This window comes from Suncus etruscus, chromosome 9, assembly GCF_024139225.1.
Source record: "Suncus etruscus isolate mSunEtr1 chromosome 9, mSunEtr1.pri.cur, whole genome shotgun sequence".
Lineage (NCBI taxonomy): Eukaryota > Metazoa > Chordata > Mammalia > Eulipotyphla > Soricidae > Suncus > Suncus etruscus.
In genome coordinates, this window is record NC_064856.1 from 21863391 (window position 1) to 21876199 (window position 12809).

Sequence of the window (12809 nt, forward strand, 5' to 3'; positions counted from 1 at the left end):
TTGAATGAAAAATCCCGTGATTTTAGTGCCCTTTATAACTTTGGGATTCAATATAACTAGTAATATAATATTTTAATATGTAATTTAAATATTTCAATATATATTAATAACTAATAATCTTCCAAGTTCATGGGAGTGCAAATGAGTAAGCACTATACAGACTTCACAACTACATTTTTAGGTAAAATAGTATTGGTACCTGGTAAATTCAGACAATATGAATGAAATAGAGAATATAATTTAAAAAAGTCTCTCCCTGATTCTTTCCATGTTTCCCTTTCCAGAGGCAGCTGATAGACTATTTCTTGTATTCTACCAGAGGTACTCATAACATATTTATGAGTGTTTCTTGTATGTCTGAAGATTTCTAAATGACATGGAGTCTCTTGAGTCAAATACTACAGTGAATAGTGAATAGGGCTTTTGTTTTGTATGTGGCTGACCTGAGTTTGAGCTTAGCACCCCAGATGTTTGGTCAGTAAGCCCTGAGAAGCACTGGGTATAGCTCAGAAAAGAAACCAAAACAAGGACCTGGAATTTCTGATGTGTCTAGAAAATGAAAGTTTATATTAAAGGGGGGGGGGATAAGAGGATCAAAAAGATGGCAGACCAAAGAGATGGTGTTTGCTTTGCATGTGTCCAACCCAGTTTTTGTCCTAGGCCACAACATGGTTCCCTAAGCATTGCCAGGAGTAAAAAAGCTCATGGCACCACAGATTGTGGCCTGATATTCCCACCTCTCTGGCTCCCTTTACCCCTTGAGAATATGGTGGGTGGGGGGGAATGTGAATGTTTAAAGATTTGAAAAAGGCAGGAAATAACCTATTTTACTTTTTTTCTTTTTCTGTACTGTTATAGAAAAATTGTTGAGAGGTATAATGGACAGTATAAGGGAGGTGAAGAGATTGCCTTTATTATTATTTTAATTAGGGGTCACTCCAGACAGTGTTTAAGGAGCCCTTCAGAGCCAGGGTCAAGCATATGATCTGTGTATACTAGGCATATGTTCTACTATTTCAGTTTACTCTTAAAACTATTCAAAAATGGGTGCCATTTTGGAAGGAAGCATTCCTCAGTACAAAAAGGACAGTTTGCCTTGAAAAATTGTATAAAATGAGACTGAAAAATTCTAGGGCCTTTAGTGTTCTTTTCTAGTTTTGTTATCTATCAGTATAAGGCTATCTGGAATGAAGATGCCCTAAGAGTGGAGGCCAAATATTTTCAAATAAGGGAGGTCTCAAATTTAGTTTTTCCTAGCACTAATCAGTTATTGTTACTTTTCATTTCAGATGAGAGCCTCTGGGGATGCAAAAATAAAGAAGGAGAAGGAAAATGGCTTTTCAAGGTAAGATTCTATTTCTCTTTCTCTGCCCATGTAGTATTGTTGGGGTTTATTGGAAATTTATTGACATGGTTTTACTTTCAGATTTCCAAGAAAGTTGGTAGCAGGTGGGTTTGGTGTAAGCTCTATGAGAATCTCTATTTAATAATCCTGACCCGCACCTATTCCAGAAGATTATTTTACAGAAAGATTGTTGTCAAGAAGAACTTGTACAGGTGTGATATTACTTACATAACATACATACTCAATGGAATATAGTCCACCATTAAAAATGAAGTTATGCTTTTGGGAACTAAATGCTTGGAACTTAAGTGATTATGGTAAATGAAATAAGGGAATGAAAAACTTAATTATCAAGTGCTTTTACTATAGTGGAGTATTAATCACTAAAGCACATGCACTGGTAAGAAACAAAACTAACTTTAGATTAAGAGAAAGCTATGGTGATAATTACCAAACAGGGAAAGGGGGAGTGAGATCAGAATGGAGGAGTCTTAGTGGGATATAGAATTGGAACTTGGATGATACGAGTGGTGACTGCTACAGAAATTTAATATACTGAATGTTAGTGATTTTGTAAACAAGTGGTATGTCAGTGAAACTTCTAAACTAGGGAGGTGATGAAAGGAGGGTGGGATTTGTGTAACATAAAATTTTACTTTTACTTAAATCACTTATTGAATTTTAGCATTTAAAAGATACAAGATTGGGCCCGGAGAGATAGCACAGCGGCGTTTGCCTTGCAAGCAGCCGATCCAGGACCAAAGGTGGTTGGTTCGAATCCCGGTGTCCCATATGGTCCCCCGTGCCTGCCAGGAGCTATTTCTGAGCAGACAGCCAGGAGTAACCCCTGAGCACCGCCGGGTGTGGCCCAAAAACCAAAAAGAGAAAAAGATAAAAGGTTGTATGACCTCCCCCAACTCACTAGTTTTCCAAATGTTTTCTATCAGCTTTATTTATCAGACAGTAGTAATCATTGAGTTTCCTGGGGGAAAAAAGAAAACAATCCTACTCTGAATTCACCCTTAGTAATATTCTGAGACAGATCCATGAATACTTGGATTTATATATTCGGGATATAATTAAATGTTTGAGTGGAGTTATATAATGTCTTTTCTAGGAGAAGCAAACATGCACAAGTCAGAGCAGCCTTTTCTGTAATTTTGATTGTTTCTTCATCACTTCTAACTCTCTAAAATAAATCTGTTTGAGGAAGGTTCTTCCTAGTTTAAAAAATAAACTAGAGTTATGATCTTGTATTCTGTTGTCACAGTGACTGTGGATTTATTTTTTAATTTAAATTTAAAAAATTAAAGCACCATGATTTACATAGTCATATTTAGGTTTTAGACATATTTTCTGGCACTAGTCCCAACACAATAGATTTTTTTTTAAATATTAATTTAAACCATTGTGATTTACAAAGTTATTCATATTTGGGTTTTAGACATAATCAAAAGATTTGTTAAATGTTGGGGGTGCTTGAATTATTGATTAGAATTAGTATTTTGAGAGTTTTGCTTCCTTTGAACTTTGTCCTTTCAATTGACTTGAAATTAAAAAAAAAATAAGTGGAGATGGGACAATGGGAGAGTAACTGGGGAAATCAGTGATAGGATAAAGAAAAAAAAATTCAGGGGGCCGGAGAGATAGCATGGAGGTAAGGCGTTTGCCTTTCATGTAGGAGGTCATTGGTTCGAATCCCGGCGCCCCATATGGTCCCCTGTGCCTGCCAGGAACAATTTCTGAGCCTGGAGCCAGAAATAACCCCTGAGCACTGCCGGGTATGACCCAAAAAAAAACCACAAAAAAAAAAAAAATTCAGTACAAGGAAAGGTATTAAGCTTTAATTAAAGATTTAAAAAAATAAGTGTTTGCATTTTAGTTACTACAAATTATAGTACTCTTAATAGTAATGTTCAGGTCTGCAATGTTTGAGCACCCACTAGTGTCCACATTTCTCCTCAGTGTCTTAAGTTTCCTTCCCAATCCATCATATAGGATGACTCTTAGTATCTGTTGTCATTTTGTTGTTCATTTTGTACTTACTCCTTTTTTATTTCACTCAATATCACACCTTCTAGTTCATCTACATTGTAAAACATAGTACGATTTCTTTTGTTTGTTTTGGTTTTGGTTTTTGAGTCACACCCAGTGACGCTCAGGGGTTATATACTCCTGGCTATGTGCTCCTGGCTTAGGGGACCATATGGGGTGCTGGGGATCAAACCTAGGTTCATCCTGAGTCAGCTGCGTGCAAGGCAAATGCCCTACTGCTGTGCAATTGCTCTGGCCCCACAATTTTATTTCTAATAGCTGAGAACATATTTGAAATTTTGCTATAAATTCCAGGTCATATAGACAAGAAGCAGCTAGTGCCCTCTAAGTATTTGTGGGATGCAAAATGATTTTCAAAGAGCATTAGCACTGAAAGCCACCCTGGACAATTCTGATTTAGATAAAGCCACTGAGTCTAGGGCAGTTACCTAGATTGGACAATTAAGAACGTACTCTGATCTCTTTATTTTGTGGGACTACTTGCTAGCTTAATTGTATTTGGTATAAAGAGAATGCAGGTATTTCACTGGTGGATCAGTTTTGTTATGTAGAAAATTATATTGGGTCATACCCAATGGTAACTGGGGGAGCTACTTCCAGCTGTGTGTTTTCTGCTATAGTTGCTTAAAGGGACCATGTGGTAGCCAAATTGAACCTTTTCTCTTGCATGCAAAGAATTGATTCATCCTACTAACCCATTATTACTTAATATTACTTACTTCTTCCTCTTTGGGTTAAGTTTGTTGTTAACAGAATCATCTTCTAGAATTTAGTTTTTTTCCCCCCTACATTTCCCTCCCTGCATCCCTCTTTTTTTCTTTCTCTCTGTCTCTGTCTCTGACTCCTCCCCTTTCGCCCCCTTCCCTCTATTCCTCTCTTTCGCTCTCCACACTTAGTGTTCAGGGGCTATTCCTGACTTTGTTCAGGAATGACCCCTGCCAGTGCCTGGGGACCATATATGATGCTAGAGAGCAAACCAGGACCAGCAGCAGCATTTAAGGCAAGACCTTAACTCCTGTACTATTTTTCTGTTTGCCTTGAAGTAAAAATCCTGACAAAAAATAATGGCAAGATACTTTGCTGTGTGTAAGTGAGTAAAGCTGAGTTAGAAAATTGAACAACAGGTTTGAGTAAGAATAACATTTGCTCTGGGCCTTTGAATTGGAAAATGCTATATATATTTTTTAGATGTTTAAGGTACTAAATTTAGGACATAAATTCTTATTTCTTGTGAAATTTCTTGGAACATTTAAATAGTGTGAAGTTACTTACATTGTAGACCCCTCAAATAGGGAGAAGAAACATGTAAGTGTGTTCTTGTTGTGGTTTGTGGATAGTACTGTCAGAAGCAATTAAATTTTAAAAAGAATACTGATTTAGAATAAGGAGTCCTAATATCAGGCATCATGATATTTCATGTTCACTGTCTGATGAAGACAATACTATTTGCCACATAATAGTTAGAATTAAATGAGGGAAAGTACTTATGAAAAACCTTTTAGTATATATGTACAATTATGTTTTGTTGTTTTATATTAACTGCTTCTCAGTGTATCTTTACTTATTTAATATAGATATTCTAAAACTCATTAGCAATTTTTTTCTTCCTAGTCCTCCACGAATTAAAGATGAACCTGAAGATGATAACTTTTTTGTTCCTCCTAAAGAGGATATAAAGCCATTAAAGAGACCACGAGATGAGGATGAGTGAGTATCTGGTTCTTAAAAAATAAAAGGAGTCATTTAAAACATAAGTACATGGTTGTACAATACAAAGAAACTTTAATTTCCTCATTTTGAATTTGTGATTAAAGGACTTTGTGACATTTTCTCTTTGAATTATGAGAAGTAAAGTTTGCTAAGCCCCAGTATGTTCTCCCCAATATGTGAAGCTTAAATAGGTAATATCTGGGGCCGGTGAGGTGGCGCTAGAGGTAAAGTGTATGCCTTGCAAGTGCTAGCCAAGGAAGAACCACGGTTTGGTCTCCTAAGCCAGGGGCAATTTCTAAGCGATTAGCCAGGAGTAACCCCTGAGCATCAAACGGATGTGACCCCAAAAACAAAAAAAAAATAGATAACATTTATATACTCTTTTTTTTTTTTTTTTTGGTTTTTGGGTCGCTTCTGGCTGCACTCAGGAGTTACTCCTGGCTTTATGCTCAGAAATCGTTCCTGGCAGGCTCAGGGGACCACCATATGGGATGCCGTGATTCGAACCACCAACCTTCCTCATGCAAGGCAAACACCTTATTTCCATGCTACCTCTCCAGCCCCTATATACTTATTTTTTATTTGGAAAAACAATACATGTTTGAAGAATTTAAAATAGTAACAAGTATTTTCTATTTTCTTATGTTTGTCAATGTATTGATAGTTTTCAATGTTAAAGCAATTTACCCAAAAATTTGTGCTTATTAGTACATTTAAAGTTTCAGTTTATAGAAGAAATACAAATTGCTTCTACATCTAACAATTATTTCAAATGTATCTGTACCTTTTTGACAGATTTGTTCAGTAAAGTTGTTAAATTTTGTTTGTAATTTATATATACACACAAACATTTGTGGGTTTTTTTTTGTTTGTTTGTTTTGGGAGTGCTAGGAAGGGCATGCTAAACTGTACTTGGGGCTTACTCCTGACTCAGTGCTCAGAGCGGTCATTGTTGTACTAGTGCATTTGGGTCCCAGATTTCCATCATATAGGGGTGTCCGTGTTTTGTAGATCACTATCTCCTCCCCTTCTCTTCTCTTCTAGGCCTGTATCTTTTATAATGTTGTTAGGTTTGTTTTATATAGAGCTGTAACTGTTTGTCCCTGATCCAATCTTTGTTATTTTCTTTGTTCCTGTTCTTGACCATGTGTAGTGCCGAGTTGAAAAGAACAGCTATGTCTGCCATAGAAGCCTCTGAAGAATTTTTGTTTCACTTCTTAAACAAATTGTTTTTCATAGCACTTTCACAGGTCCTCCTCAGACTGTGGGCCCAGGATTTGATAGCTGGTGCTTAGAGAAAACTCCTTGCTTGTAACCTTGTCCTGGCAGTGTACCAGTGGCAGCTGCCACTTAGTGGGACAGAGGGGTAGATTTTATTTTTTTCTCATTCCCTTTTGTTATGTGTATTTTGGGACTGATTAGTGATTGCATACTTGATTGTAGTGCTTTATTGTGAATCCCAAAAGATGAGCTACTGAGTCTCACTTGTATGTGGGGCTTTGCTGGGACTCATTTTTGTGTATGTATTTGTAATGGAGAGGTTAACACACACCTTGTTGTGCTTAGGTTTTATTCCTGGCTCTGTTCATGTATTACTTAGGCCTGAGCTTAGAAAACCATCTTGGTGCTAAGGCAAGAACTCAGACAGACAGACAGACAGACAGACAGACAGACACACACACACACACACACACACACACACACACACACACACACACACACACACACACACACACTCTAGCCTAGACAGACACTCACTCACTCACTCACTCACTCACTCACTCACTCACTCACTCACTCACTCACTCACTCACTCTAGCCTAGGGATTAGACCCGGTCCCACCAGTCTAACAATAGTTTATTAGTTGGTTATTTGTTGAATTCTCACCAAACCTCAGGTGTGGGTCTTAATCTAATGAGCATTACTGAGTCACACAACGATTCAGTTATCTTTTTATCATTGTTTTGTTTTAGATTAGGTTTTTTTTTGTTTTTTTTTGTTTGTTTGTTTTGTTTTGTTTTGTTTTTGGGGCCACACCCGGCATTGCTCAGGGGTTACTCCTGGCTGTCTGCTCAGAAATAGCTCCTGGCAGGCACGGGGGACCATATGAGACACCGGGATTCGAACCAACCACCTTTGGTCCTGGATCGGCTGCTTGCAAGGCAAACGCAGCTGTGCTATCTCTCCGGGCCCTAGATTAGATTTTGTATAAGACCTGCTATGCACAGAACTTACTCCTGTCTCTTAGTGCTTAGGGATCACTCCAAGCAGTGCTGGAGAACTGTAAGTGGTGCTAGATAATGAACTGAGGTTGACCAGGGGCAAGAAAGCACATTAATACCTGTACTAGCATCCCAGTTCTTTAAGTTTTTTTTTATTGATGTATTATAGTTTATAATAATTGCAGAGTACTACATAATTCTTTACCAGTGATTTCAGATCTTTCTAGCATTAGTCACAACTGTCTTACCTGCATATTCATATTTTCCTTTCTAGTGCTGATTATAAACCTAAGAAAATTAAAACAGAAGATATCAAAAAGGAGAAGAAACGAAAACTAGAGGAAGAGGAGGTTAGTAAAAAGATTTTATAAACTGTTTGGGTCTTGAGATTGGATAAAATTTTTCATAAAACGGCTACTGAAGGTAAATTGGTTTAAGGAATTTATTGGTTTGAAGAGGAAATATTGGGGGCCTTATAAACTTAAAAACACGTTGTATTGACTATGTACTATTAGTTATTTTGCTTAGTTTTGGCCCATACTGATGATTCTCAGAACTAATTTCTGGCACTGTGCCCAGGGGATCTACTGGTAGATTTGGTGGGAGTTTGGAGGGTTCTTCAGGGGACTACTACCTGTCACCTGTGCAAGATAAAACACCCAACTTGCTGTACTAGCTCTCCAGCCCTTGCTCTTAGGTTTAAGCACACTATAACTTTTGGGGTATCTACTTTTAGTTCCAACTGGATATTCTTGAAGAAACAGCATCATTTTCATGCTTTTAAGAGAAGTCCTTAACATACTTTAAATTCCTTAAGGTTATATTTTTCAATACTCATATCTAATAAAACGTGCTTGTCGGGGCCAGAGAGATAGCATGGACATAGGGCATTTGCCTTGCTTGCAGGAGGACGGTGGTTTGAATTCTGGCATCCCATATGGTCCCCCGAGCCTGCCAGGAATGATTTCTGAGCATAGAGCCAGGAGTAACCCCTAAGCACTGCCAGGTAGTGACCCCAAAACAACAACAACAACAACAAAAAAGAAACAAAAGTTGCTTGTCACTGACTTTGGGTAGCTTATTACATCACAAGGTCCTTGAAATCCTGTTGGATTTAGGATGAAGTCTAGACTATTTACCACAACAACTCTTTAATATGGGTCCTCCTTGACAATCTTGTACCTCTTCTAATTTACCTGGTTCTGGCACATTGGTCACTTTTGTTACTTTTCTTTTCTTTTCTTTTCTTTTCTTTTTTTTTTTTTTTTTTTTTTTTTTGGTTTTTGGTTTTTGGGCCACACCCGGTGACGCTCAGGGGTTACTCCTGGCTATGTGCTCAGAAGTCGCTCCTGGCTTGGGGGACCATATGGGAAACCAGGGGATCGAACCGCGGTCCATCCAAGGCTAGCGCAGGCAGGCACCTTACCTTTAGCGCCACCGCCCGGCCCCACTTTTGTTACTTTTCAACACAAGATTCTTTTATGCTTTTAAGCTTTATGTGGCACATGCTGTTCCCTTTGTCTGGAACTCATGTGCTCTTCCTGTCTCCTGACTATATCTGTTCTTAAAATCTCAGTTCAATTTAGGTGCTTTTCTAAGGGTATTATTTGCTGCTTGTGGTAGATTTTGAAATATAATGTAATAATATCTTTGGGGAATTTTCTGTACTAAGGAAGGGTTTTATTTGATGCTTGTGGTAGATTTTAATGATATCTCTGGGAACTTTCTGTTGTATCAAGGAATTGTTCGTAATAAAATTGTCAGCATCACCAGTTTTAATCTTGCAGCTCTCTTAAGAGAAGATATGATTCAGCTCATGCTACATTTAATGTTAGCTGCTATCGTGGGCATAAAGGATATGAAAGTGTAAAAGTTGAAGTAGTAGTGGTAAAAAATGATGATAGCACATGGAAATGTGTCTTAAGAGAGTACTTGATTTTAGTAGCAGTGTGAATAATATTAATAATTACCATTAAGGGGTTTCGAGATAAGCACAGAGGTAGTTCGTTTGCCTTGCATGAAGCCAACCTGGAAGAGACCCAGTTTGATTCCTGGCATCCCATATGGTCTTCTGGCCTTTAAGAGGTGATTTCTGAGTGCAGAACCAGGAGTTACCTACCCATGGGTGCCGCTGGGTGTGGCTCATAAACCAATCAATTTAAAAAATTACCATTAAATGCAGTAGTGTTTATTGCATGTTAGATATTTATTCTACATGCTTTATATATTATTTAATATTTGAAAGAGCCCTTAGAGAAAAGTGATTGCTCGTGTATATCATTTTACAGGAATAGTGAGATTGAATTTGCCAAAGGCCATAGCTACCAAACGGTAAAACTGGTATTTGTTCCCCTGCAGTCTGATTCTAGAACCAGCCCTTCTAATTACTATGCTGTCTTCCTAACTACAAAAGAAGGGACAGGGATCTTTAATAAAATCATATTAAGAAGTAGGTGAGTTACAGAATTATAGTTCTTTCTGGCAACTAATCTATTCTTGTTTGAAGTTCAGGTTTATGACAAGTTTAAGGATCTGACAAGTTCAAGAATATTTGCATCACTATTATGATAGTCACTCCACTCTCAGTTTACAATAGCATATACTAGTCAAAAGGAAATAAACAAACTTTACATGCTTTCTGTATTCTTGAATTTATAGGAAATAATGCTTTTTTTTTCTGTTTGGAAGTAGATGGTTTATTTTATTTTTTAAGTATCTATTTTTCTCTTTAGGAACACTATGCAGGAGGATTTTTTTTTTTGATTGCATACTGAAAATTTGAATTTTAATAGACAAGTTTTATTGTTACAGTGACTCCAGATGGCAGTGTAGGTCATCAAACTTTACTTGCTGGCTATGGTTTTTTCATTTCTGGGAATTGTTCTAAGATTTTTCAGTGACTGATTATTCCATATTGAGACCTCTTAGAGCATACAGTGTAGCCAGTAGTTTCCTGATGGGAAGGCCATCTGCATAACTATTCAGAAATTGTTTAGAAAGGTTCTTAACTGGAAAACATTTCCTTTTCCTGTGGTGTGATGCAGCCTAAAGTATAATCAGAATTGGGGCCGGAGAGATAGCATGGAGGTAAAGCATTTGCCTTGCATACCGAAGGTCGGTGGTTCGAAGGTCGGTGGTTCGAATCCCGGCATCCCGTATGGTCCCCTGAGCCTGCCAGGAGTGATTTCTGAGCGTAGAACCAGGAGTCATCCCTGAGCACTGCAGGGTGTGACCCAAAAACCAAGAATAATCAGAATTGGGGCTGGAGAGATAGCACGGAGGTAGAGCATTTGCCTTGCATGCTGAAGGTCGGTGGTTCGAATCCCGGCATCCCGTATGGTCCTTTGAGCCTTCCAAGAGTGATTTCTGAGCGTAGAGCAAGGAGTCATCCCTGAGCACTGCAGGGTGTGACCCAAAAACCAAGAATAATCAGAATTGGGGCCGGAGAGATAGCATGGAGGTAGAGCATTTGCCTTGCATGCAGAAGGATGGTGGTTTGAATCACGGCATTCATATGGTCCCCTGAGCCTGCCAGGAGCGATTCCTGGGCATAGAGCCAGGAGTGACCCAAAAATCAAAAAAAAAATTTAAAAATTAAAAAAAAAATTAAAATCAGAATTAATGTGCCACTTTAATATTTTTTCTAAACCATTTTGACAATTTATATTCTTTATTCCTAGTTTAACATATATGTGGTATTACAGCCTTTTTATTTATTTTAGGGGGGAATGAGTTTTACTCTCAGCTCTGTTTAGGTCTTACTCTTGATGGTTCTCATGGGAGACTGGACATGGTACTGGGATAAATCCTGATTGGCAGCATCAGGGCAACATTTACCCACTGTACTATCCCACTGACCATAATCTTTCATCTTCTACCTCAAAGGCAAAAACTTTATTCTTAAAGACCCTAAGTCTTTATCATACTATCTTGATTGCCAATCTATCATGATCATGAATATTCAATGGTTTCAGTTTTTTTCCTGAATTACACACATTCTGTTGTTTTTGGAAATGTGTGCTTTCATCGTGGTCAGATGACCTAGAGCAAGCAACAAAGCCTATTTTAGTCTCCTGGTAACTTGAGGTCAGACCAAATTGTCTATAAAATTCTTTCAAGCTATACCATTCCATAATTTAAGATTACTTAAAAAAAAAAAGCTTAGGGACTGGAGAGATAGCATGGAGGTAAGGCGTTTGCCTTTCATGCAGAAGGTCATTGGTTCGAATTCCGGCATCCCATATGGTCCTCCGAGCCTGCCAGGAGTAACCCCTGAGCGCTGCTGGGTGTGACCCAAAAACAAAAACAAAAATACTTTAAATATTGGGCTGGAGTGGTGGTACAAGCAGTAGGGCGCCTGCCTTGCACGTGCTAACCTAGAATGGACCGTGGCTCAATTCCCCTCTTTCTCATATGGTCTCCCAAGCCAGGAATGATTTCTGAGCGCATAGCCAGGAGTAACCCCTGAGCATCACTGGGTGTGGTCCGAAAACAAACAAATGAAAAACAAAAAGAAAAAAAGCTTTAAATATTATGTATTGTTGAATAAAGATAAGTTTTCATGAGTAGTTATATTAAAGAAATGGGGGCCAGAGCGATAGCACAGCGGTAGGGCATTTGCCTTGCACATGGCTGATTCAGTATGGATCTTGGTTTGATCCCAGCATCCCATATGGTTCCCCAGCCAGGAGCGATTTCTGAGTACATAGCCAGGAGTAACTCCTGAGTGTCACAGGGTGTGGCCCAAAAGGGGAAAAAAAATCGCAATTCCGAAGAGTTTATGATTCTGTGGAGTGGACTTGCACATATATATATTTTAAGATTTAGCTCCTGTATTAATGACATACACTTCTTTATTGGTGCTTTGTTTTGGGGCCATACTCAGCAATACTCATGGCTTCCTTCTGGCTCTGTACTCAGGAATCACTCTGTAGATGCTCGGGGAACAATATGTAGAGTGCTGGGAATCAAAGCAGATTGGCTATATTCAAAGCAGGCACCCTACCCATACTTGGGTTATTATTGTTAGTTTTGTTTTGTTTTGTTTTGGGTAGGGGATTGGGTGGAAGAGAATACTGGGTGATGTTCATGGTTTACTCCTGGTTCTGCATTGAGGAATCATTCCTGATGGTGCCTGGGGAACCATAATTCATAATGGATTCCAGAGATTGAACCCAGGTTGGTAGCATGTAAAGCAAGCACCCTATCCACATCCATATCGACTCAGCCCCCTTGTTTGTTTTGTGTTGATTCTTGCCAGTCAAGCTGGTAATTCAGTGTCAGGGCCTATGGATGCGCTGTTACTTGGGCCATATGGTGGCAGTGTTTGGGAGGAGGGTCTCTAGGGCTGTTACATCCTGTGATGCTATCTTTTCACCCCAACATGTTTGGGGTTGGTTTCATTTCCTATGTTTCTGTGCAGCTCAGGAGTTATAGTTTAGGGGCTGGAGAGTTGCATGCAGAAGGACGATGGTTC

General features: G+C 38.6%; 1 protein-coding gene and 1 non-coding gene across 2 annotated transcripts in view; both read left to right on the forward strand.

Annotated features, from left to right (window-relative positions):
- Nucleotides 1-12809, forward strand: part of TOP1 (DNA topoisomerase I) — a 119592-nt gene that overhangs the window by 54296 nt on the left and 52487 nt on the right. The window contains exons 5-7 of the mRNA XM_049779170.1: nt 1290-1345; nt 5012-5107; nt 7608-7683. Coding sequence (XP_049635127.1) covers nt 1290-1345; nt 5012-5107; nt 7608-7683 — 228 coding nt within the window. The remainder of the gene's footprint in view (nt 1-1289; nt 1346-5011; nt 5108-7607; nt 7684-12809) is intronic.
- On the forward strand, nt 6346-6474 carry LOC126019289 (small nucleolar RNA SNORA30/SNORA37 family). Its single transcript, XR_007499019.1, has one exon. It is a non-coding gene; the product is annotated as a small nucleolar RNA SNORA30/SNORA37 family (small nucleolar RNA).